Source organism: Bubalus kerabau, chromosome 10, assembly GCF_029407905.1.
Source record: "Bubalus kerabau isolate K-KA32 ecotype Philippines breed swamp buffalo chromosome 10, PCC_UOA_SB_1v2, whole genome shotgun sequence".
In the NCBI taxonomy this organism is placed as follows: domain Eukaryota; kingdom Metazoa; phylum Chordata; class Mammalia; order Artiodactyla; family Bovidae; genus Bubalus; species Bubalus kerabau.
In genome coordinates this window covers 48,382,338-48,409,904 of record NC_073633.1, presented here as the reverse complement: position 1 = coordinate 48,409,904, position 27,567 = coordinate 48,382,338, and the positions used below count along the sequence as shown (strand labels likewise).

Here is a 27,567-nt window from a genome sequence, read left to right as displayed (position 1 = left end):
CAAAGAGAGAAAACTTCAGTATCTTCTTGGCTTTCTTTCACTAATTTTTTTCTTTAGCTGTAACATAATACTATATTATTAAGACTGCAATAATCATTGTAAGTAATTAAGTATTAGATTAAGTAGAGCTACAGTAATCATATATTTTAAAATTAAGGACATAGAGTACATTTTAAAATGAAGTTTCCATTTTAAAGATAACACCTTTTATATCTAGAATGTAGGACAATTTTTTTGTGGGGAAGATAAGAGACAAAGAAACATGTGAAATGACCTTTCAAAGCAAAACTTGCATAGATTAGACCAGAGAGCTATTAACTAAGTAGGATAATTTACAAAAATTGTTGCCTGAGGAAATTTAATGGCACAATGGCCGTGATTGTTACAAAGGCATACGTGTTTGAGCAAGCTCTGGGAGATCGTGAACGACCAGGAAACCTGGCGCGCAAAGCATGGCGTGGAAGTTCAGGGGGTTGCAAAGCGTCGGACACGACTTAGCAACTGAACGACAATAACAACAGACATTTGGTTTAAAAGTGAAGAATCAAATAAATCACCCTTTATTTTTTATTGCTCCCAATTGAGAGGTACTGTATCATTTTGTTTTGCCAGAAATGTAAGGTTTTAGAGAACACAGACTTGAGGTGGTCCCTGTGATTGGGCCTCTGGAGAGAGTTCTGTTCAGACTGGCCAAGTGGGTTTCCCGATATGTACAAAGGAAATGCCACTTCATCACACAAGAGTAGCAAGCTTCAGAGGCATCTCAGAGTTGGGGAAGGGTGCTGACACAGGGGACTTCCCTCCTTTGGCCTTTTAGAATTGCCCCCAAAGAACTACATTGCCTCTCCTGTGAAAACTGTGGGAATCTAGAAAGCAAATGATAGTACCTAGGTATCTGATTATAGTAATTAAATGAAAGTCTGGAATATTATATTTAAAAGCTGGTCTGGGGATCAGAATCATTACTCATTTTCATCAGAATCATATACTAACATAATTTGAACTCACAGTCTTTTCTGAGAAAGGATGAGGTGATGCCATTTACAGGAAAAATTTTTAAATGATCTCGAAAAGAGATTGATTACTTACTCAATATCACAGTCCAAAATCAGTCCTTTTTTAGAAATCTTAAACAGGTACTGGACAGTGCCATGTCATTAACTGGCTAGGTTATGACACACACCTAAAGAAGCAGTTGTACTCACTCAAAGAAACATCTAACAATTATTCAGCATATCGTCTATTTTTCATAATTGATCAGTGTGATGTACCAAAAACATATTTGGGAGTAACGCTAGATGTGAACTCCAAATAATAGTTCCAGCCTTACAGATCACCCTGTGCTATTATCCTTTGTTATCTGTTACACTGCATAGGGCCCTTATTGCCAAGATAATATATTAAAAGCAAAATTTTCTGTAAAATAAGCAGAGGGAAACTATCAGAGAAACAATAGATTTTTCTATTAATATGTAGCTATTAATAACATGACTTGAAAGAGAGAAGAGAGTGTGACAGAGATGAGAACTACCTTTAGGAAATATCTAATCTTCTACTAATTTGAGATTTAAATGCGGCCTGGAGAGTGAAAGAAACACTGAGTCCAATCAGATGATGAGATTTCTATTCCCACTCTGTCACTAACTGGCAACTCATTCTTTTTCAGAAACAATTTCTCATTCATAAAATATTAAGGATAAGTTAGGTGTTCCTGAGGTTTCTTTCAGATCTAAAATAGAATTCTATGAGTTACCATCAGGTGTTCACCCATAGCTATAAAGTGGTCCACAGGAAAAAAATCTGGCATATAACTGATATTATACTAACAATTATTAAATCCTTAACCATAAGACTTCAACTTCACATTTTGGGCCATTTTTAAACCAAAAGTTCTTTTTCCACTCTAACGTGCCATATATTTTCCCATATACAGGGTCGACAAGCAAGTAGCTTTACTGAAACAAAGGACTTTGAAAACTGAACTAGAAAGAACATAAGCATACAGGGTTAGAACAAGAAACCTGGAAATGTGACAACTTCCATTTGGTTATGTTTTTAAATCTTTCTGACTGTTACCTTTTCCAAGTACAAGAAGGCCTGACAAAATCTTAAAGTTCTGCTATCCATGCCCAAAAGATTACCAGATATATAAAACAGACTATAAATATTGTTACCTGAAGGTGCTGAAGATCATCCTCTTGGACATTTTGAGATAAATTATAAACCTTGATTAAGAAATAAAATCAAAATGAGAAAATAATAAGCAACAAACTAAGCACTTATTTTGCTATTCTCTATTTTTGAAATATCAGTTATCATAAAATCAAACTCTCTCATGTATATTCTTCTATAATGATATTTGTAAGACCTTGAGAGAGAAGTAAAGAAAGCCTGAGAGACAGTACACAATGCATTAATACAATGATCATAAAACTGTTCCAGAAATATAGTAGCCACCTGTTCTGGAGGCAGAATGTTAAAATTATTTTATGAACCTAATTCATCAATTAGTATTAAAATAATCATTCTTATAAGCTTACCAAAATAATAGCAATCTGGATCTTAATAACCCATATATAAAATTTTGTCTTGAAAAATTATATTGGCTTCTTTACAATCAATTGTTTAAGTCTATAGAAAATTTCATCACAAGGAAGTTCTGAATATGTTGCTTACATCCTCAGACACATGCTTTATTGCTTCATGAATAGATTAAAGTAAAACTCTTTTTTTTCCTGAGAAAGAGGATAAATATCAGTAACTTCAAAGAAAAGTTAATGATGTTTGTTTATGTACTGATACAAACAGTATACTTTGTGTACTTTTTTCGATAACAGATTACTTCTCAGAAAATAATAGTCATTACTAAGGACTTAACAGATTTTTCAGTGAAAATATTTAATGTCTACAGGAAAAATATAAATAAAAATTATTTAAAAGGCAAAAATAATCCATTTTTAACTGACTTGTTAGAAGTTAGATATTAAGTCAGTATTTTAAAGGCTAATTAAATTAAGAAGTATATTTTTAAAAGTTAGTCAATCTTACGGCTACCTCAATGAATAGATCATTCAGACAGCGTATCAACAAGGAAACATCAGACTTAACAACACACTAGATCACACTGACTGAACAGATACATAAAGATCATTCCGTCAAAAAGCAGCAGAATATACACACTTCACAAGTGAACAGGAACCATTCTCAAGGACACGTCAGGTCACAAAACAAATCTTAATAAATTCAAAGAAGAATGAAATCATATCAAAGCAGCTTCTCCAACCACAATGGTATGAGACTAGAAATCATTCACAAGAAAAAAAATGGAGAAAAAAAGCAGGAAAATGTGGAGATTAAATAATGTGCTACTGAATAACCAATGGATCATGAAAGAAATAAAAAGAGAAATTTAAAAATACCTAAAGATAAATGTGAGCAGAAATACCACACATCAAAATCCATGAGATGTAGCAAAAATGCTTCTGAGAAGGAAGTTCATAGCAATATGGGCCTACCTCAAAAAACAAGAAAATTCCCAAATAAACAATCTAATTTTACACCTAAAGAGACTAGAAAAAAAAAACAAAGCCCAAAGTTTGTAGAAGGAAGGAAATAATAGATGAGAGCAGAAATAAAGAAAATAGAGATTAAAAAACAATAAAAATATCAATGTAACTAAAAGCTAGTTGAAAAGATAAATACATTCAACAAGTCATTAGCTAGACTCACCAAGAGAAAAAGAAAGAGGGCTCAAATAAATAAAATCAGAAATGAAAGAGGAGAAATTACAACTGATATCACAGAAATACAAAAGATTATAAGAGACTACTATGAACAGTTATATGTCAACAAATTGGATGACCTAGAAGAAATGGATAAATTTCTAGAAACATGCAATCTCCCAAAACTGAATCATTAAAAAAGAAAAATCTGAATAAACTGATTACTAAAAAGAGACTGAAACAGGAATCAAAAAGCTCCCAACAAACATAAACCCAGGACCAGATGGCTTCAATGGCACATTCTATAAAACATTCAAAGAAGATTTAATATCTATCTTTCTAAAAACATTCTGAAAACTTTTTCAAATCCTTTATATGAAGCCAGCATTATCCTGATATCAAAACCAGAGAAGGACACCACAAAAAAAGAAAACTACGCCAATTCCCTGATGACTATAAATGCAAAAATCCTCAGCAAAATATCAGCAAACTGAATCCAACAATACATTAAAAGAATAAACAAACCACAATGAGATACTACCTCCTACCTGTTAGAGTGGCTATTATTGAAAAGATACGGAATAGTTACATGTTGGAGAGGATGTGGAGAAAAGGGAACCTTCATATGCTGTTATTAGGATTGTAAATTTGTGCAGCCACTAGGGAAAACAGTATGAAGATTCTTAAAAAAGTTAAGAACAGAACTACCATATGACCCAGCAATGGTATTTATCTGAAGAACATGAAAATACTATTTAAAAAGATATATGCACCCTTATGTTCAACATATCACTATTTACAGTAGCCAAGATACAGAAAGTCCTTATGTGTCCAACAATGGATGAATGGATAAAGAAGATATAACACATACATGCACACACTGGATTACTACTCAGCCATAAAAAGAAGGAAATCCAGCCTTTGTGACAACATGGATGGACTTTGATGATATTATGCCAAGTAAAATGGGTCAGATGGATAAAAACAAATATGTTATTTTACTCACGTGGAATAAGTGAACGAATAAAATAAAAGTGAACTCACAGAGATCAGATTACTGGTTACCTGTGGACAAGAGGGGTGAGGGCCGGGCAAAATGGATAAAAAGGGGTAACTATGTGGCGATAGATGGATACTAGACTTATGGTGCAATCACTGTATTCAGGATGGGGTGTTCCCGTGTATACCCGGGGCGGATTCATGTTGATGTATGGCAAAACCAATACAATATTGTAAAGTAACTAGCCTCCAATTAAAATAAATAAATTTAAATTAAAAAAAAAGGTGAACTATAATATTATACACCTGAAACTTATACTTTTTTAAAAAAAACTAGTCAATCATAGGTTATAATCATGACTTTCATTTTAAAGTTCTTTATAAAAAAGTTCAGTCTTCCTTCTATCCATCTTTTCATTGTCCTAGCTACACATTATGCCCTGGTTGCCTGTTCACTAGGTCCATTCTCCCTACAGGCTTATGATCTCAGCTTTGATTTACTCATCCTAACCATTCTGCCTTTCCTACCCTTTAAAATTATTTTACCTTTCTTTAATGGTCTGTTTCTTGGTCACTTTCTCTTCTTGCTCTTTCTAGTGAATAGAAAATATCTAAAAATTGTCTTAAAATGTTTAAGCTATGCGTGCTATGATCATAGTAAAAGCCTTAAGGGCTTTCAGGACAATTATAAAGTGTACAATAACTTCAAAAACAATACTTAAAAAAAAAAAGAGAGTGTGAGAAAAGGAGAGAAAGACATTTACTTTCCTAAATGTACTTTGTGTGTTAGTCGCTTGGTCATGTCTGACTCTGCGACCCCATGGACTGTAGCCTGCCAGGCTTCTCTGTCCATGGAATTCTTCAGGCAAGAATACTGGAGTGGGTTGCCATCTCCTTCTCTAGGAAATGTACCTTAAGGCACTATAAAAAGTTGTGTGTGTGTGTGTATGTGTATATATATATACATATAATTTTTACATCTATAAATTTTGTTTCATTAAATAAAACTTAGAATATGTGGTTACAATGTAACTACATACATTAAAATTATTGAGTTTGAAGATTGATGGAAGCCGCTCAGTCATGTCCAACTCTTTGTGACTCTATGGACTGCAGCCCACCAGGCTCCTGCATCCATGGAATTTTCTAGGCAAGAGTACTGGAGTGGGTTGCCATTTCCTTCTCCAGGGGATCTTCCCGACCCAGGGATCGAACCCGGGTCTCTTGCATTGCGGGTAGACACTTTACCGTCTGAGCCACCAGGGAATTGTAGACTTTAAATAGAAAAAATTATCAATAAGATAATGTTTTCTGATTAAAGTAGGCAATTTGAAAACTGATCAGAAATTAGATTACAGCAATTAAAAACATTCTACTCTTATAGAAATAATAAGAACTGGTATGCTAATTGAGTCAAATAATATACATATAATGTACATTTCTGTTGTTTGTCTCACTACCACATTTACATAGAAATATATATATTCATAATTTTATTTAAAGAAATATCCATCAAAATGGATTTATTTTATTCCATACCTGAATTGAGCTGATCATTGTGCTAAGGGCAAATACTGTGGCAGAATCTCTCAAAGTTGACTGACTATCAAAGGTTCCCTGAGTATCCATCAATAGCACTGCAACCTGTAGGCAAGTAGAGTACACTATTGATATTTTATAGAACATGCAGGGCATTAGGGTTACCACAAAGTTAATACCATAAGGACTAAAGCAAACCATCAGCAATGAATATTTAATAGGTAATTTTTCACACGTGCCATAAATGCCACTGAAAACAGAAATATTAATTTGCTGCTGAATACTGTAATGATTAATTTTCACTGGCAATCCAACAAAACAGAAATAGCATTGCTAACTGATCTGCTGTTCTACTGTCCCTATGATTTTGCCTACTGTGATCAACAGCAAGGAAGCTGGGAACATGAAATAAGATGCTACCCACTTCTCTTTTAAACTTCATGTCAAATGGTCAAAATTAGTTTTTAAAAGAGCATTTTTGAGGATCCTGAAAAGTGGTAACAGCTGGTAAGTGAAAATTCAATTTTCTTTAAGAAGCTCACATCATACCTTTTTACCATCAGGTTTATCGATAAGGAAGATTTCACTCCATATCTGGATTCCGGTGGTCTCTCGTTCAGACCCACCTCTCCACGAAAAACCAGTCAATGGTTCATTGTGATCTCCAACCCAATCAACTGATTCCTGTAAATTAAGAAAGTCTATGATACTAAACTAAATATATAGTACAGGTTCTTCTACTCACCCGTACCAGTTAGTATTCCTCTTCAACTCTAGACAAAAGGAAAACAACATATACACATCTATTATACTGATACAATTGCTTTATTTACACATTCAAAAAAATTGATATGGAAGAGCAATCCTATGTCACATGTTATGCTATGTCCTGCGGATACAAAGATATCATTCCAGATAAGAGGAAGCTCACAGCCTAATAGGGGGACAGACATGTTAACAAAGTATTATGATGCGTACATGCATGCCAAAATGGGTGTGTATTTTAGACATAACTGGAAGCATATAGAAAGAAACAACTTAGTTAAGACATCACAGGAGAAGTGATATTAGAGCTAAGACTTGAAAGATGTTTAGGCATTTCCCAGGTGAGCAAACTCAGCGAGGGCATTCCAGAAACATAGAAATAAAGGTATGAGAGAGAATATTATGTCAAGATATACACAATAAGAATATACACAAATGCTTCTCTAGTTTGGGGAAGGAGGGAACAAATGGCAGGAGGATAAGCACCTAGCAATAGGTGCAGAACAACAAAATCAAATCTGTTACACTTTAATTTGAGCAAATACTATTTAACATAAGCAACGTGAGAAGCATTATCAAGTATTTCATTCTAATGTTTATTTCACAATTAAAATTATGGTTATGCCTGAAACTACATAACCTGAAAGAATGGAAAGTATTCTAATTTTGTTCATTCAGTTTTCCTACCTGTGTTAAGCAGTGTACTAATGTTGGTATGACAGAAATAGAAAATGGCAAGAATTTTGTTTGTTTTAAAAGCCTGAATGTATTTTAGTCATTCTGTTCTTAGTTTGTTTGGAGGCTAGAGATAGAAGATGTTAAAGTTAACATTACAAAGCTGTTCAAAAATATCTCACCTATATAAAAGATCAGTCCAAAATGGTTAATTATTATATAAATGCATAACACAAAGTTTCTTTGGGTAGTATGTCCTCTATTCTGCCTCAACATCCATATTTGCATCTGAATTGCTATGGGTAAAAGGGTAGACAAAAATTCTGATATTCTCTCAACTTCTTTCTGTTCCCCCACTCTAATCTCCTATTTATCCTTCTGCTTTTGGTTGGTTGCATGCCCCTTAAAGCCTCTTTTCTATGCCACACTATTATTTCAAATGTTACCACGGTGTAGGTTGCCTTTGGGGGTGGGTTAAAGGTGAGAACTGAGTGGGAAAAGATAACAGAACTTTGTGAGGTTAACAGCAAGATACACTTGATAGGATTTGGGGCTACCCAGGTATTTACATTTCCCCCCAAAAAACAGATAAACACTTCAGATGTAACTACATGTAAATGTTACAACAAAAGAAAAAAACTAAATAAACACTGAAATACATAATAATGATGTATATTGAAATATTTATAGGGAAGAATACTGAAGTCAACAATTTACTTTGAAATGAATCAAAAATAAGATAGAGCAATGGATTGAAACAGGGAAGAATAGCTGGATACAACAAAAGTAGTAAAGCAAGATTATTAATGTTATTGGTACAATCTAAGCAGTGCACATCCAGGTATTCACTGCAAGGTTCTTTGAGCTTTGCAGCATGTATGAAAAATGTCATAGTAAATGTTGGGCACAAAATGATTATAATAAAAATTATGACAAAAGTTATTCAACATTTTAAACACTAACATGTAAAGTTTATAACTGTATCACTGTACTTGTCTATTTTCAGAAGAATTTTTTAAAATGTGTTATGTTCTAAGGGAAATGTAGCAAAGCAGCTTCAGACAAAGTGGCCTATATAGTTTGGTCCCCAAAGCACCAGAGTTGGAATGGTTACACGATAGCATTTTTAAACTAGTTCATCTTTAGGGAACATAATAATGGAAACATTAGACACTACTATAAATAAAAACACAAACGGATAGAAGCACAGAAATCAGAAAACTTTTTAAACTTCTTCCCTACCTGGTTATACATGAATCTCAACATGAAGTCCATTAGGAAGGATTTTCCTTTTCTAAATGCTCCAGCCACAGATACAGCAACGACTTCCTTGTCCCTGACAGCCTCTGAGAGAAGGATCCGATTTAGAGCAGTTTCATCTAATTCAAAGGAATGGTCATCTTTGACAATGAGGACTTGAACTGGTCCTGCCTTTTTCACTGGCTCCTCCTCCTCGGAGCTCCATTCATATGTCTTTTCTGAAAACCCACCTGTTGAATAAGATAAGAATTTATTCAGAAATCGTCTCAGAACACAGGAAATGTGTATGTACCTCTTGACTCTCAAACATCTGAAACAGGAGCACAGTGGAATTTGTTGTTGTTCTATCGCTAAGTTGTGTCCAACTCTACGAGACCTCATGGACTGTAGCACGCCAGGCTCCTCTGTCCTCCACTATCTCCCAGAGTTTGCTCAAATTTACGTCCACTGAGTTGGTGATGCTATCTGACCATCTCATCCTCTACTGCCCTCTTCTCCCTTGGCCTTCAATCTTTCCCAGCATCAGGGTCTTTTCCAGTGGGCCGGTTCTTTGCATCAGGTGGCCAAAGTATTGGAGCTTCAGCTTCAACATCAATCCTTCCAATAAATAGTCAACATTGATTTTCTTTAGGATAGACTGGTTTGATCTCCCTACTGTCCAAAGGACTCTCAAGAGTCTTCTCCAGCACAGTTTGAAAGTATCAAACTGTGGTGCTCAGCCTCACATCTGTACATGACTACTGGAAACACCATAGTTTTTACTATATGGACCATTGTTGGCAAAGTGATGTCTCTGCTTTTTAATATGCTGTTGAGGTTTGTCATAGCTTTCCTTGCAAGGCATATCTTTTAATTTCATGACTTCAGTCACTGTTCACAGTGATTGTGGAGACCAAGAAAATAAAATCTGTCACTGTTTCCATTTTTCACCCTTCTATCTGCCATGAAGTGATGAGACTGGATGCCATGATCTCAGTTTTTTAAAGGCTGAATTTCAAGCCAGCTTTTTCAGTCTCCTCTTTCAACCTCATCAAGAGGCTCTTCAGTTCCTCTTCACTTTCTACAGCGGGATTAGAAATGCTCCTTTTATTGACATATATGCTGTCACTTACATTGTATCTCAGAAAGACTTATAGCTCATCTTTCTCATCAAGTGGCCAAATTAAATAGAATTTTATTTTTAAGAAAGCTCTAAATCAATGCAGAGATCTCTGTTTATTGAGTGAGAAAAAAGATTAAAGCAAAGGCCTCCACTTTTGGAGCAAAAGAATAAAATAGCTTTAGTTTACACTTCATCCCTTAGAAATAAGTTTAATTATTCACATTAAGGATTCTTGTAACACTTTTTAAAGCTGAACATGTGTAGGAAGAAATACACAGAGGGACTCAGAATCACATATTCTAAAATTATACTTTGTAGCAATGGAAGTTACAGATAATTAAATTGAGTAGGGCCAGATTATAGAAGCCCTTCAAATCCATGGCAAAGTGGTCTGGATATAATTCAATCAAAAAATAAAAAGCTTTTGAAAGTTAACTTTGTGTGGAGATCTTATAAACAAGGTGAGTGACTCTGGGAAATGACTAAATCTCTTAGTTTCTTCATCTGTAAAACAGAACAGGTACTATTAATAGTATCTATTTACTAGAGTTGTTGGAAAGATGAAGGGAGTTACTACATGTAAAGTGTTGAGAACAAGGCTGGGCACACAGCAAACTCATTAAGGTCGGCTATGATCATCATCACTACCACTACCTTGGGATTACAAATTGAGCTAAATATTCCTGAAAGAAGTTTCTACCTATTTTCTATAAATTTATGTGTGTTTGTGTACGTGTGTGCATGCATGTGTGTTTTCAAAGTTTTGTATTTAATTGTCAAAATGCTATTGCTGACAAAGGCCCTATTTTAGAAATCGTCCCTAATATATAAGGATTTCTGAACCCTAGACTTTGGCATTTGTAGTATATTACAAAACAACTTCAATGTGTCAAGTGATATATTCTTAGATCCGTAGCCTTTTTAATGTACCTTCATAATGTCCTCCCACTTTGACTCTGGGGTTAGCTAAGTGATTTGTTTTATGACACAGCAGAGGATGTGAGACATGACGCAGCAGAGGCTTGAAAGAGCACTTGTGTGTTTCCATTTTGTTCTTTCACCTCTGCTGTTCATCCTGAGAGTATCCCTAGACTAGTATGCTGCAGGATGAGAGACACTTGAAGCAGAGGCATACTGCCCAGTTCCAGCCAGGGCCCCCAGCAAGCCAATCCCCAGCCACGTGAGGAAGCCCAGTCAAGACGAACAGATTTGCCTGACAACAATTTCAACATGTGATCAATAAATGCCATTCTTCTATGCCCCTGAGGTTTTATGACCATTTATTATGCAACATAACAGGCAATAATTAACTGATACAACCTGCAACCCCTTTCTTTAGAAAGGCAGTATAGTGTAGTGGTTAAAAACACAGGCTCTGGAACCAGATGGCTGAGATTCCAATCAAGACTTCCCCATTTCTTAGCTGAGTAACCTTAGGCAAGTTGTTTAACCTCTTTGTGTCTACCTCATAAAGTTGTTGTGAATTAATATACACATGTAATATACTTAGAACCCTGGCTGGTATATGTATAAGTATTATTACAGACTTAGCAAACTAGAGCCAAATATGTAACTGGCCTTGCTCAAGAAAAACAGGTAAAAATTCCTGTATCAGGCAATCTACCATAGATGCTTTCTTGTGTTATTTATTTATTTCAATACTCCACCAAGTTATTTATTATTATCTGTATTTTTGATATACAAGGAAATTAGGAGTTGGCTTAAATCACTTTTTCAGGATCATACATACTAGCGTTCACACAGTAATTGTCAATTTGGGATTAGATCCCAGATTGATTTTAGTGGGCACAACTTCTGATTTTAATGCAAGTGTCTCCAATATCTGAGGTCACATTTTTGTTCTAATTGATGTGGTCTGATAGATACATTTTATGCTATCAGGTTAAGGAAGTTCTCTTCTACTTCTAGTTTACTATTGATTTTTAAAAATCATAAATGGAAAAATGAATTTTATCAACTGTCTTCTCTGAAGCTATTGAGATGACCATATGGTTTTTCCTCTTTAATCTATTACCTTCCTAAGTCGCTTGGTCGTGTCTGACTCTTTGTGATCCCATGGACTGTGGCCCACCAGGCTCCTCTGTCCATGGAATCCTCCAGGCAAGAATACTGGAGTAGGTTGCCATGTAGTGAGTAATGTAACTTTTCACTTTTGTATAAATCTAATATTTTCAGGGTGCAGAATATTAATTATACACAATTAGATACAGGTTGCTAAATTTTTTTAGGATTTATACAGCTATATTTATAAATGAATTTGAGCAAACTCCGGGAGTTAGTGATGGACAGGGAAGCCTGGCATGCTGCGGTCCATGGGGTCGTGAAGAGTCAGACGTGACTGAACTGAACTGATTCATAAATGAGTTGAGTCTATAACTTTCCTTTCTCATTTTGTCTTTGATTGGTTTATTAACAAAGTTACATTGGCTTTACAAAATGAATTAGCAAATTCTTCCTTTTCTATCTTCAGAAAGAGTAGTAAAGGATTAAATAGTTTTATGACATTTTGATAGGACTTGCCTATAAAACTATCTGGGTCTAGCATTTTCTTTGTGAGGTTAATTTGTAACTGCTATCTCAATTTCATTAATACTTATGATGCTATAATTATATTAGTAGTAATAAAGCTTTTTATTTCTTCTTGAGAAACTTTTGGTACATTATATACTTCTAGGACTTTTTCTCCATTGTCTAAAAGTTCAGACATTATATCAAAAAAGTCAAAGATGTGAACTGTATCATTAGCCAACCTGACCAAATTTGACATCTAATAATTGCAGAATCATGCATTTTTTAAAGTTCATATGGGGAATTTACCAAATAGACCATGTACCAGTTCATAAATCAGATCTCAGCAAGCTTCAAAGTATTAAAATAATATATATTTTCTGATAGTAGAGAAATTAAAATAGAAATCAGTAACAAGAGGATATTTAGAAAATTCCTAAATGTCTGGAAATCAGCAGTAAATTTCTAAATAACCTATGAATAAAAGAAGAAATCATAATAAATTAGAAAATGTTGTACACTAAATGATCTAATGAACGTTCTAATCCATTTATCAATACGTCTATCTACAAACTGATGCAGCAATCCTACATTATCTTAATCAAAACAGCTTTATGAAAAGTCACTATAAATAGTGGGCAAACCCCTCCTAGTTTCTAATTATTATTGGTTGTGGCTATTTTGATCCTTTCCATATGAATACTAAAATCAATATGTTAGTGTGTAGTATCTTATTTATATAGAAGTAGAGAAAATATGACATGTTAGAATCTTGCTTAGAGGAAATTTATACCTGGAATGCATTTAGTAGAAAAATGTTTGAAAAATCATAATCTAATATCCATCTCAAGATGAAAAAGAATGGCAAACTAAATGCAAAGAAAAGGTAAGAAATAATAAAGATAGTATCACAAATCAATAAACTAGAAGATCAAGATTAATTCAATAATCTAAGACCAAAGAAAAAAGAAAAATTCCCACAGATTATCACTATCAGAATTAAAAAAAGATATCACACAGATCTTACATTATATTTAAAAATAATATGAGAATATTATGAACAATTTTTGTTAATAAATTTGATAATTTTAATGAAATAGATAAATAAGAAATAACATCATTTATTTTAAAAACTACACAATAAATACAAAATAGAAATAATCTTATAGCTGGAAAATTAGCTAAATTCATATTTTAAAATCTTCATGCAAAAACAAAACAAAATAAAACTCCAGGCTCAGCTGGTGAGCTTCCATGGTAAATTTTTCCAAATATTTAGAGAAAAAAATAATAGGCATTTTACACAAACTCTTCCAGAGAACAAAAATAGGGCACCATTCTCAACTTGTTTTGTGTTTTCAGCAAAACTATCATACCAAAACGTGTCAAGAATATTTTAAAAAGGAAAATTATAAGCCAGTGTCTCTTAAACTCAAAAAGTTCTAAAAATACATAGCAATTCAACTCCAGAGACAATAAAAAATCTAATACACCACAACTACATGGTATTTATTTATTAAAGAAATTCAAGGTTAGCTTAACATTCAAAGGCAAGCAATTGGCTATATTAAGTAAAAGGGAAAATAATTTCAACAGATTCATAAAAACAGGTATAAAAATGTAACACTTATTTCTGATTGAAAAGAAACTCAACAAATTAGGAATAGAAGGAAAATTCTCTAATCTGATCAATGGTATCTACAGGTATAGCTAATATTATACTTAGTTTTGAAATAATGAAGATTTCTCTGAAATTAGGGATTTGACATGGATGAGTACTTCTAATTAGCATTACACTGAAAGTATCAGCCAGTGCAACAGGTGAGATAATTCACCAAAGATAAAAGGGCAGGAGAACAAGAAATCAAATATCATTATCTACAGATGACATGATTATGTATACAGAGAATCCAAAAGAATATGTAGATAATTAATAAATTTAGCAAAGTTTCTGGATATGAAGTTGATTTCTTATATGTTATATACTTGCAGCAAAAAGTTACAAAATGAAATTTAGAAAAGCCCTCACAAATATATAATCAGTTGACTTGTTCTTGGTCAATTAACTTTTTGTAATAGTTTAACTGGAATATAATTTGCATAACATATAATTTATCCATTTAAAGGAAATAATCGATTTGATGAACTATCACCATGATATGCAGATGACACCACCCTTATGACAGAAAGTGAAGAGGAACTCAAAAGCCTCTTGATGAAAGTGAAAGTTTCAACATTCAGAAAACGAAGATCATGGCATCCAGTCCCACCACTTCATGGGAAATAGATGGGGAAACAGTGGAAACAGTGTCAGACTTTATTTTTCTGGGCTCCAAAATCACTGCAGATGGTGACTGCAGCCATGAAATTAAAAGACGCTTACTCCTTGGAAGGAAAGTTATGACCAACCTAGATAGCATATTCAAAAGCAGAGACATTACTTTGCCAACAAAGGTCCGTCTAGTCAAGGCTATGGTTTTTCCTGTGGTCATGTATAGATATGAGAGTTGGACTGTGAAGAAGGCTGAGCACTGAAGAATTGATGCTTTTGAACTGTGGTGTTGGAGAAGACTCTTGAGAGTCCCTTGGACTGCAAGGAGATCCACCCAGTCCATTCTGAAGGAGATCGGCCCTGGGATTTCTTTGGAAGGAATGATGCTAAAGCTGAAACTCCAGTACTTTGGCCACCTCATGCGAAGAGTTGACTCATTGGAAAAAACTCTGATGCTGGGAGGGATTGGGGGCAGGAGGAGAAGGGGACGACAGAGGATGAGATGGCTGGATGGCATCACTGACTCGATGGACATGAGTCTGGGTGAACTCCGAGAGTTGGTGATGGACAGGGAGGCCTGGCGTACTGTGATTCATGGGATCGAAAAGAGTCGGACACGACTGAGCAACTGATCTGATCTGATCTGATCTGATCACCATGATTAGTTTTATAACATTGTGGTCACCTCCCAAAATACCCACATCCTTTAGCAGTAATCCCCATTCTTCTTTACCTACCTCCAGCCCTAGGCAAACATTAGCGTATCAAAGATTTGCCTATTTTGGACATTTCATATAAATGGAATCATACAGTAGGTGATGTGATCTTTTGGTGACTTTTCTTGATTTAGCATAATGTTTTCAAGGTTTATCCAGTACATGTCAGTACTTCATTTTTTATGGTCAAATAATATTCCATTGTGTGAATATACTATACTTTGTTTATCCATTCATTAGTTGATAGTCATTTAGGTTGTTTTCACTTTGGCTACAATGAATAATGCTGTTATAAACTTTATGTAAAAGTTGGTATGTGTACATATGTTTTAATTTCTCTAGGATGTTCAATTGATTTGTGACAAAGATGCTAAGGTAATTCAACGGAGAAAGAACAGTCTTCACAACAAATGGTACTGGAACAGGATATCTAAATGCAGAAAGTAAACCTAGATATATTACACTCTACACAAAATATTGACTCAAAATGGATCACTAACCTTAAGGTAAATCCAAAACTATTAAATTTTTGGAAGAAAATGTAAAAGAAAAGATTTATGACCTTGTATTTGGCAATGATTTCTTAGATACAATTCCCAAAGCATGACCCATAGTTTTAGTCTCTTTAGGCTGCTACAAAAAACTACCACAGACTGGATAGCTTATATATAACAAAATTTTTTTTTCATGGTTCTGGAGGGTGGAAGTCTGAGATTAGGGTGCCAGCGTGGTGCGATAAGGACCTTTTACCAAGTTACATATTTCTCATTGTATCCTCACATGGTAGGAAAGACTGCAGAGTTCTGTGGGATCTCTTTTCTAAGAGCATTATATCCATTCATAAGGGTCTACCCTCATTTCCTCATCACCTCTCAAAGGCCCTACTTTCTAATACCATTTCACTGGGCTTTAGGTTTTCAACATATGAATTTTGGGGAGATGAAATGGTATGGGCCTAACAGAAGCAGAAGATATTAAGAAGAGATGGCAAGAATACACAGAAGAATTATACAAAAAAGATCTTCACAACCCAGATAATCATGATGGTGTGATCACTGACCTAGAGCCAGACATCCTGGAATGTGAAATCAAGTGGGCCTTAGAAAGCATCACTACAAACAAAGCTAGTGGAGGTGATGGAATTCCAGTTGAGCTATTTAAAATCCTGAAAGATGATGCTGTGAAAGTGCTGCACTCAATATGCCAGCAAATTTGGAAAACTCGGCAGTGGCCACAGGACTGGAAAAGGTCAGTTTTCATTCCAATCCCAAAGAAAAGCAATGCCAAAGAATGCTCAAACTACCGCACAATTGCACTCATTTCACACGCTAGTAAAGTAATGCTCAAAATTCTCCAAGCCAGGCTTCAGCAGTACATGAACCGTGAACTTCCTGATGTTCAAGCTGGTTTTAGAAAAGGCAGAGGAACCAGAGATCAAATTGCCAACATACGCTGGATCATGGAAAAAGCAAGAGAGTTCCAGAAAAACATCTATTTCTGCTTTATTGACTATGCCAAAGCCTTTGACTGTGTGGGTCACAATAAACTGTGGAAAATTCTGAAAGAGATGGAAATACCAGACCACATGACTGCCTCTTGAGAAATCTGTATACAGGTCAGGAAGCAATAGTTAGAACTGGACATGGAACAACAGACTGGTTCCAAATAGGAAAAGGAGTACGTCAAGGCTGTATATTGTCACCCTGCTTATTTAACTTCTATGCAGAATACATCATGAGAAATGCTGGACTGGAAGAAGCACAAGCTGGAATCAAGATAGCTGGGAGAAATATCAATAACCTCAGATATGCAGATGACACCACCCTTATGGCAGAAAGTGAAGAGGAACTCAAAAGCCTCTTGATGAAAGTGAAAGTGGAGAGTGAAAAAGTTGGCTTAAAGCTCAACATTCAGAAAACGAAGATCATGGCATCCGGTCCCATCACTTCATGGGAAATAGATGGGGAAACAGTGGAAACAGTGTCAGACTTTATTTTTCTGGGCTCCAAAATCACTGCAGATGGTGACTGCAGCCATGAAATTAAAAGACGCTTACTCCTTGGAAGGAAAGTTATGACCAACCTAGATAGCATATTCAAAAGCAGAGACATTACTTTGCCAACAAAGGTTCGTCTAGTCAAGGCTATGTTTTTTCCTGTGGTCATGTATGGATGTGAGAGTTGGACTGTGAAGAAGGCTGAGCGCCAAAGAATTGATGCTTTTGAACTGTGGTGCTGGAGAAGACTCTTGAGAGTCCCTTGGACTGCAAGGAGATCCAACCAGTCCATTCTGAAGGAGATCAGCCCTGGGATTTCTTTGGAAGGAATGATGCTAAAGCTGAAACTCCAGTACTTTGGCCACCTCATGCGAAGAGTTGACTCATTGGAAAAGACCCTGATGCTGGGAGGGATTGGGGGCAGGAGGAGAAGGGGACGACAGAGGATGAGATGGCTGGATGGCATCACTGACTCGATGGACATGAGTCTGGGTGAACTCCGAGAGTTGGTGATGGACAGGGAGGCCTGGCGTGCTGCGGTTCATGGGGTCGCAAAGAGTCAGACACGACTGAGCGACTGAACTGAACTGAACTGAACTGACAAATATCCAGACCGTAGCATCCATAAAAGAAAAAATTATAAACTAGACTTAATTAATTGAGAATGTCTGCTTTCAAAAGATATTATTTGGAAAATGAAAAGACAAGCCATGGACTTGGAGAAAATATTTGCATATCATATATCTGATTAAGAAAACTTATAGAATTCATAAAGAACTTTCAAAACTCAATGATAATGAAGAAATACCCAATTAAAAATAGGAAATAGAGTTGAACTAACACTTAACTAAAGAAAATATATGAATAAATTGTACTGTACATTATACCTTGAATTTTACCGTATATTATAATTTTTTAAACAATCAAATTCCATTTACATATCATTATTAAACCTGATACATCTAGTAATAAATGTGCTGGTAAATATTTAACAATCAGCTCTTAGAGGTAGGTGGGTGTGGAAAAGTCCTGATTTGTAGCATTTGCCAATTTCTGTGCTATAAATACTACCACTATGACCCAATTCAATCTACCAGTGACTCACTGAGTGTGGAGCTGGGAAAAGATGCACCTGGTCAGCTCTTAAAATCTAGTATAGCCGATTCTAATGTACCACTGGAATCTAAAGAAAGATATTTAAGACTTATACAGAAAAATACAAAACATTACTGAAAGAAGTATATATGTGTTCTCAGATTAGAAGGGTCTCTGTAATAAATGTGTCAATGCTCCCCTGGATTCTTTGACTGGTTATAATACCGATCAAATTCTCAGCAATCTTTCTCGTTGTTTAACAAGCTTATTTCTTTATTGTACAAATCCTTTTTATGAAGATTAACTAGCTCATATGGAAAGGCTAAGAGCCAAAAACACAAAGACAATATTAAAGACAAAGCTGGGGGATTTACACTAACAGACACCAACAGATACTTAAAACTTACAATAATCAAGGCAGAGTGGATAAAGGATAAACAAGTAAACAAATAGAGAAGACCAGAGATTTCAGAAACAGACCCACAAATACACAAGCAGCTGACTTAAAACAATGTGCAACTGCAATAAATGAAGAAAGTATGATCTTCAATAAATGATGCTAATTCAACTGGATATTCATATAAGGGGGGGAAAATGAACCTTCAACTCTAGCTCTCACCATAAATAAAAATTAATTCCAAATAAATCTTAGATTTAAATGTGAAATTGGAAAAGCAGACAAAGGATACAAACAAGCAAATAACAAAAACCACAATATCAAATGATTCCACACATATGAAAAGATATTCAGTTCAGTTCAGTTCAGTTACTCAGTCACGTCCGACTCTTTGTGACCCCATGAATCGCAGCACACCAGGCCTCCCTGTCCATTACCAACTCCCAGAGTCTACCCAAACCCTTGTCCATCGAGTCAGTGATGTCATCTAACCATCTCATCCTCTGTCGTCCCCTTCTCCTCCTGCCCTCAATCTTTCCCAGCATCAGGGTATTTTCCAATGAGTCAGCTCTTCGCATCAGGTGGCCAAAGTATTGGAGTTCCAGCTTCAACATGAGTCCCTCCAGCAAACACCCAGGACTGATCTCCTTTAGAATGGACTGGTTGGATCTCCTTGCAGTCCAAGGGACTCTCAAGAGTCTTCTCCAACACCACAGTTCAAAAGCAGCAATTCTTCAGTGCTCAGCCTTCTTTATAGTCCAACTCTCACATCCATCCATACATGACCACTGGAAAAACCATAGCCTTGACTAGACGAACCTTTGTTGGCAAAGTAATGTCTCTGCTTTTTATTATGCTGTCTAGGTTGGTCATAACTTTCCTTCCAAGGAACAAGTGTCTTTTAATTTCATGGCTGCAATCACCATCTGCAGTGATTTTGGAGCCCAGAAAAATAAAGTCAGCCACTGTGTGTCCACTGTATTCCCATCTATCTGCCATGAAGGGATGGGACCAGATGCCATGATCTTAGTTTTCTGAATGTTGAGCTTTAAGCCAACTTTTTCACTCTCCTCTTTCACTTTCCTCAAGAGATTCATTCTCTTGATGAATCTTGCAAATGAAAAGTGAAAAATATATTGATACATTTTTATATAATAGATTTATAAAATTCAGAGATAACTCCTTTCATTAGCTGGGATGTGAATCTATATTCTCAGATACTGCAGGTGGGAATTTAAATGGACATAGCATCTTCAGGCAGCAATTTGGCACATAATTATAAAAAATACAAATATACATTCTTCTTGACCCAGCAATGCCATTTCAAAGAGTTCATCCTGCAGACAGACTCGTACATATTCAAAATACCAGAAGCAATGTTAATGCCCATCAACATGGGACTAATTAATAAACTATGATTCATTCGTCTATGAAGTATAAAGTAGTTATAAAGAATAATGGAGAAGGAAATGGCAACCCACTCCAGTACTATTGCCTGGAAAATTCCATGGACTGAGGAGCCTGGTAGACTACAGTCCATGGGGTCAAAAAGAGTCGGACATGACTGAGTGACTTCACTTCACTTCATAAAGAATAAAGAAACTCATTTGAAACAATTGCCAATGTATATTATGAAAAAACAATTCAAGGTATAAAACAGTGTGTATTATATAGTATGGTATCATTTGGGGAAAAATATGTGCAGGAGAGTGTGTTCGGCATGTTTGAGGAACAGCAAAGGGTGTATAGGTATCGGCAGCAACTTGGCAAGGGTATGATGGGCCAGATTATGCAAAATAAGACAAGTTAAGATCTGAAAGGATCTTGGACAGAGTGGATATTGGGAGTGAGAGAAAGAAAAAAGGCATCAGTGGATGTTTGTATGTGATTATCCTCTCCAACGTGTAGGTGTGGATATGATGTATAACTTTGAACTTGTAGTTTAGATGTCCAAGGTCTTTGAAGAACTACCAGTAGGCTTACTGAAGAGGAAGGAGATTATATATTAAGTATGACGTAAGCATGCTGTAAAATAAAATAAATATCTGAGTTGTGACTTTAAAATAATGAGGCAGTTTATGGGAAAATGTCTCATCACAATGTAAGCCAATTGCCATATTAAATATTCCTTTTTGGTTAGCAAACTTTTAAAAATACAGAAATATTTTGTTATTAATAGAAATGAATCTGTGCAGTCATAAATATATAATCATTAGTTTGTATCTCATCTAAAGTTAAGAAAGACTTCCTAGCTGAAACCTACTGTACAATCTATATATATATATATTAATGGTAAGCAACATCTACAAATAAAACTATTCAGATAGGCTACAACCCAGATGTCTACCAACTGATAAATGGATCCAAAAAGTGTGGATACCCATACAATGAAATATTATTCAGCAATTAAAAAGGCTAAAATATGGATGAACCTTGAATACACAATGTTAAATGAAGGAAGCCAGTCACAAAGGACCACATCCTCTATGATTCCATTTATATGAAATGTCCAGAAGAGGCAAATCTATAGAGGCAGAAAGTGGTTTAGCGGTTGCCTAGGGAGTGGAAGCGGATTAGGGGGTGATGTCTAAGAGGTACAAATTTTCTTTTGGGGGCTAATGAAATGTTCTAAAATTGTGGTAATGAAGGCACAGCTCTGAATACACTAAAAAACCAGTGAATTACACATCTTTAAACAAGTGAATTGTATGGCATATGAATTATGTCTCGAAATATTTTAAAAACTATTTAGAAAAACAAGTTTCTGTGAAAGAAAAAAAGAGGTCAAAATTGAAAACAGATCGAAAATATCTGGAGAGCAGAGATTGTCTTACATTTCATAAAAACTTGTAACAGAAGCTTACACAGTAGGTACTCAATAAACATTTTTATGAATTTGGCAGAAAATAACCAAAAGATATTAGAATATATAGTATAAGCAAGAACAACAGTTTTACACTTGATTTATTATTCACAACTATATTTTATCTAAGCAATAAATATTATCCTTGTTCTGAAAGAATTCAAAAGTCCTCTGGAATATATGCCAAGTCTCTTTAGCACCAGATTTCAACCCTCTTAAATATGTTTTGCTGAACTAAGCTTAGTTTCAATTCAGAGTACTATGTCAATCTTTAAAAGGCAGAAAACAGGTCAGAAGAAAATCAGACGGGAATTAGCATTTACTATGAATAATACAAATGTACAGCTTACAAGGAGAGAACCAAAAAGTATATATCATTTCACCTTTTTACATATTGAATCTTATACTCAGTAAAGGGGTTTTAGGGACTTTTCTGTTCTATGTGATGTTTTAAATCAATGGAAGCTGGCCACTCAGCTACTGAATTAAGATATGTTGAAAAGGAACTTCAAAAACTTATAGAGAATAATCATTTCAATATACTGAAAATGCTGTGGTGTGTATTTCTAATTTTAATTATAAACTCTATACTTCATCTCTCCAGCAAAAATCAAACCCTGAAAGATGACTAACTCTGAGTATACTGAAGCTTTTATAGACAAAAGACATAGCACCTAGGAAACTGTCTCTTGGCAACTGAAATTAAAAGGAAATATTATTTCGTCTTAAACTATTAAATCTTTTCTAACAGTAGAAGTTGAAGAATGACAGAGAAAACATTTGAATGAGCACCTGAGACTGATTTCCAAAAACATAGCCAAAAGATATTTACTCAGAAAGGGACAAATGGAGTTGAAGAAACAAACAAAAAAAAGTATTAATTCATAAAATGAATTTTAAGATTGTTTCAGTAAGAGTAGAGATTTAAGTTACAATGAGATGATTACACATAACAGACCACAAAACACTACTATGCAGATTCTCAAATTGTTCTGCTATTAACAACACTTTGAGGATGAGGGTTATAAGGAATAATGCAGCTCCTGCAACTTCAGAGCTTCGATGAAACAAATTATTTAGCAGGCTGTTTATTTTTACTGAATCCAAAAGCATTCCATAAACAGTAACATCTCTAGAAGAACAATGCCATCGTGATTAGGGCATTTTATGTATATATACATATAAAGTATATATACACATATATTTCATATATTCATGTATGTACATGAAAAGACTTCAATCCTAAAGGAAATCAACCCTGAATATTTATTGGAAGGACTGGTGCTGAAGCTGAAGCTTCAATACTTTGGCCACCTGATGTGAAGAACCAACTCATTGGAAAAGACCCTGATGATGGGAAAGATTGAAGGCAAAAGGAGAAGGGGGCGACAGAGGATGAGATAGTTGGATGGCCTCACTGACTCAGTGGACATAAGTTTGAGCAAACTCCAGGAGATAGTGAAGGACAGAGAAGCCTGGCATGCTGCAGTTCATGGGGTTGCAGAGTCGGACACAACTTAGCAACTGAACGACAACAAAAAAGAAGAAAAATAAATGGTTAATAGACATAGGGGAAAAAGTTCAGTCTTCTCAGTAACTGAAGAAATGCTAATTAAAAGGAGAATCTAAAAAATAAAAAGAGATAAACATTTTGCCTTTATAACTTGCAATGGTTAAAAAATATATACACTCAGAAATTAAGAGCATTAAAAAAACACTAAAAACTATACATACCCTTTAATGAAACAGTTCAATTTCTAGGAATTTATCCTAAGGAAATTAACGTCAGGATTGTGCATATGTATTTATTTACATAAAGGTTCATTACAGCATTATTTATTTAACAAAAAATTGGAAACAATCTAAATCTCTAACTCTAGGGTATTGTAAATAAATTATGTCACAGCTATACTCTGCAGAATATGGAGCCATCTGAAAGCATGTTATAGAAAAATACCTAATCATGAGAAAATATGTTCACATATTTTAAGGAAAAAACCAGATGGGAAGTGTTAATTCCAAGGAAAGAAAACAAACAAATCCACATGCAGTTATACTGTGTGGTTTCTAAGGAACTGTCTCACCCTTTAATCGTCTCTGAGTCAGCTATTTTGAAAATGGGTGGTTACTCCTTCTGCTGAACATCATCCGTGTCATGCTCAGATCTATCTCCACCATTCTAAGCTCTTCTCTATATGGCAGAAACTGGAAGTGTGGAAACTATAGTACAATTCTTACAATTCCTTCTTAGCCGGATTCTGGTTTAGACTTTGCCCATGAAAGGCACTCATGACATTTAGAGGCAAGAGTGAAGAAGAAACCTTTTACTATCTTCTAACAGAGTGGACAGATATATGAGCAGATAGTACTTATGACGCTTGCAGCATATGTCAAAGGAACAGAACTGCACCAATTCACACAGAGAGTAGCCAACATTTTGAAGGTACTTTGAAGAAATATATGCCTGGACCTTTGGAATGGGCATGGAGTATAAGAATATTTGGTCCCATGTGAATGCTCAACAAAGGGCATTTACTGTTAGAGGAGGTTCTCAAAAGTCAGAGGGACAAAGTGACTGACTCATTTTGTGCATGTCAGTCAGCCTCCTACTCCAGCCACTCCTGCTCAGTAGGCCCATAAACTAAATCAGCAAAAGACATATGAAGATCTATATTAATATCAGACAAAATAGCCTTTGGGCAAAATGTATTACTCAGAAGAAAGAAGTTCACTATACAAAAGCAAAAGGCTCAATTCATCAGGAAGATGTAACAACTCCACATTTGTGTGCACCTAACAATGGCACCCCACTCCAGTACTCTTGCCTGGAAAATCCCATGGACGGAGGAGCCTGGTGGGTTACGTCCACGGGGTCACTAAGAGTCAGACACAACTGAGTGACTTCACTTTCACTTTTCACTTTCATGCACTGGGGAAGGAAATGGCAACCCACTCCAGTGTTCTTGCCTTGAGAATCCCAGGGACAGGGGAGCCTGGTGGGCTGCTGTCTATGGGGTCGCACAGAGTTGGACACGACTGAAGCGACTTAGCAGCAGCAGCAGCAACAACTTAGCTCAAGATCCATAAACAAATCTTAAGGGAATATTAAGAGAAAATTGACAAATCTACTGTCACGGCTTAAAACATCTTTCATAATTTAAAGTACCTATCAGATATCAGTATCTGGTAGATCAAGCAGTCCAGAAATCAGTTAAGAGTTTGAAAGATATAAGCAATACATTCAACAAGCCTGAGCTAATCAACATACATAGCACACTGCATCAACAATTCGTAAACAAAAAGTGCTATTCACACTTACAAGGAATATTTCTAAAAATTAAACATGTAGTAGGACAAAAAACAAGTTTCAACAAAGTTCACAATCAGCTATCCTATGAACCCAAAATGCCTAATATTGCAGCCACTAATCACATATGATTGTTTAAATTAATTAAAATTAAATAAAACAAAGTGTTTGGTTCTTATTCTCACTGGCCATACTTCAAATGCTCAAAAGACACACATGGCTAGAAGTTACCACATTGGATAGTACAGATATATTGGGCTGGCCAAAAGATCTGTTTGGTTTTTTCTGTAAGACAGCTCTAGTAGCACTTGTCTTTAACTTCATTCAAGACAATTTTGTTAGACTGTATTATGATAGTAGTCATATCAGTGTGCATTTAAAAAATCAAAATTGATGAATTTTTGTGTAGCCATTTTACTACTGAAGATGGAAGAAAAAAGCAGTTTTTTCAGCATATCATGCTTTATTGTTACAAGAAAGGTAAAAACAAAACTGAAACGCAAAAAAAGATTTGTGTAGTATATGGAGAAGGTGCTGTGACTGATCAAATATGTCAAAAGTGGTTTGTGAAGTTTTGTGCTGGAGATTTCTCTTTCGATGGGCATCAACAGTTTGACAATAGATGAATCAAGATATAAATTGAGAACAATCAATTATACCACTTGGGAGATAGCTGACACACTCAAGATACCCAAACCAAGTGCTGAAAACCATTTGCACCAACCTGGTTATGTTATGTTACTCACTTTGATGTTTGAGTTTCACATGAGTTAAGCAAAAACCTTGACCATATTGCCTCATTTAATTCTCTACTAAAAAGAAGTTCTGTTTTTAAACTGTAACATGCAATGAAAAGTGGATGCTGAACAATCATGTGGAATGGAAGAGATTGTGGGGCAAGTGAAATGAACTACCACCACCCACAGAAAAGGCCAGTCTTCATCCAAAGGTGATGTTGTGTATGTGGTGGAACTGGAAGGGAGTCCTCTATCATGAGCTCTTTACTGTTGTTGTTCAGTTGCCAAGTCATGTCTGACTTTGTGATCCCATGGACTGCAGTATGCCAAGCTTCCCTGTCCCCCACCATCTCCTAGAGTTTGCCCAAGTTCATGTCCATTGCATCAGTGATGCCATCCAACCATCTCACCCTCTGTCACCCCCTTCTCCTTCTGTTTCAATCTTTCACAGCAACCAGGTCTTTTCCAATGAGTCAACTGTTCTCATCAGGTGGCCAAAGTACTGGAGCTCCAGCTCCAGTCCTTCCAATGAGTATTCAGGGTTGATTTCCTTTAAGATTGACTGGTTTGATCTCATTGCTGTCCAAGGGACTCACAAGAGTCTTCTCCAGCACCACAGTTTGAAAGCATCAATGTTTTGGCACTCTGCCTTGTTTACGGTCCAGCTCTTCCAACCATACATGACTACTGGAAAGACCATAGTCTTACTATATGGACCTTCTGGAAAACCAAAAGATTAATTCCAACAAGGACTGCTCTCATTTAGACCCACTGAAAATAGCACTTGATGAAAAGTATCTGGAATTAGTCAACAGAAAACACACACTCTTCCATCAGGATAATGTAAGATCACATATTTCTTTGATGACCAGGCAAAAACTGTTACAGCTTGGCTGGGAAGTTCTGATTCATCCACCATATTCATCAGACATTGAAACTGTGTATGTCCATTTATTTTGGTCTTTACAAAATTCTCTTTGTGGAAAAAAGTTCAATTTCCAGGAAGACCATAAAAATCACCTAGATTGGCTCTTTGCTCAAAAAGATAAAAAGTTTTGGGAACAGAGAATTATGAAGTTGCCTGAAAAATGGCAGAAGGCAGTGGAACAAAACTTCAATAAAGTTCTTGGTGAAAATGAAAAATTTGTCTTTTATTTTTACTTTAAACTGAAGGAACTTTTGGGCAAACCCAACAGAACGTTTCTATCACCATAGAAAGCAGTGCTACTGTACAACATACACTCTGACTAGAATAAAATTAAGTTTGAAATTAATAACAAAAATGTACTTTCTATACATTCATAGGTAAAGAAAGAAATCACTGTGAACATTTAAAATACTTCAAACTGAATGAGAATGAATCTACTGTATCTCAATACATGTAGGATACAGCAAAATTTATATTTAGAGAAAATCTATAGCCCTAAATGCATACATTAGAAAAAGACAAGCTCAAAATAAATGAGCTTAGTATCCAACTTGTTAAGCTAAAAAGAGAATACAGAATGAAATCAAAGAAAGTACAGGAAGGAATTGAGAGAGATGCACAAAAGCTAGGTAAATATAAAAAGAAAAAAGGAGAGACTAACAACA

At 35.4% G+C, this 27,567-nt stretch overlaps 1 protein-coding gene across 1 annotated transcript in view; it reads right to left on the bottom strand.

The window, feature by feature from the left end:
- ATL1 (atlastin GTPase 1) overlaps positions 1–27,567 on the bottom strand; it is an 87,487-nt gene that overhangs the window by 36,143 nt on the left and 23,777 nt on the right. The window contains exons 3-6 of the mRNA XM_055537594.1: positions 8,943–9,190; positions 6,810–6,944; positions 6,261–6,365; positions 2,175–2,225 (exon numbers count right to left, since the gene is read on the bottom strand). Of these exons, the coding sequence (XP_055393569.1) occupies positions 2,175–2,225; positions 6,261–6,365; positions 6,810–6,944; positions 8,943–9,190 (539 nt within the window). The remainder of the gene's footprint in view (positions 1–2,174; positions 2,226–6,260; positions 6,366–6,809; positions 6,945–8,942; positions 9,191–27,567) is intronic.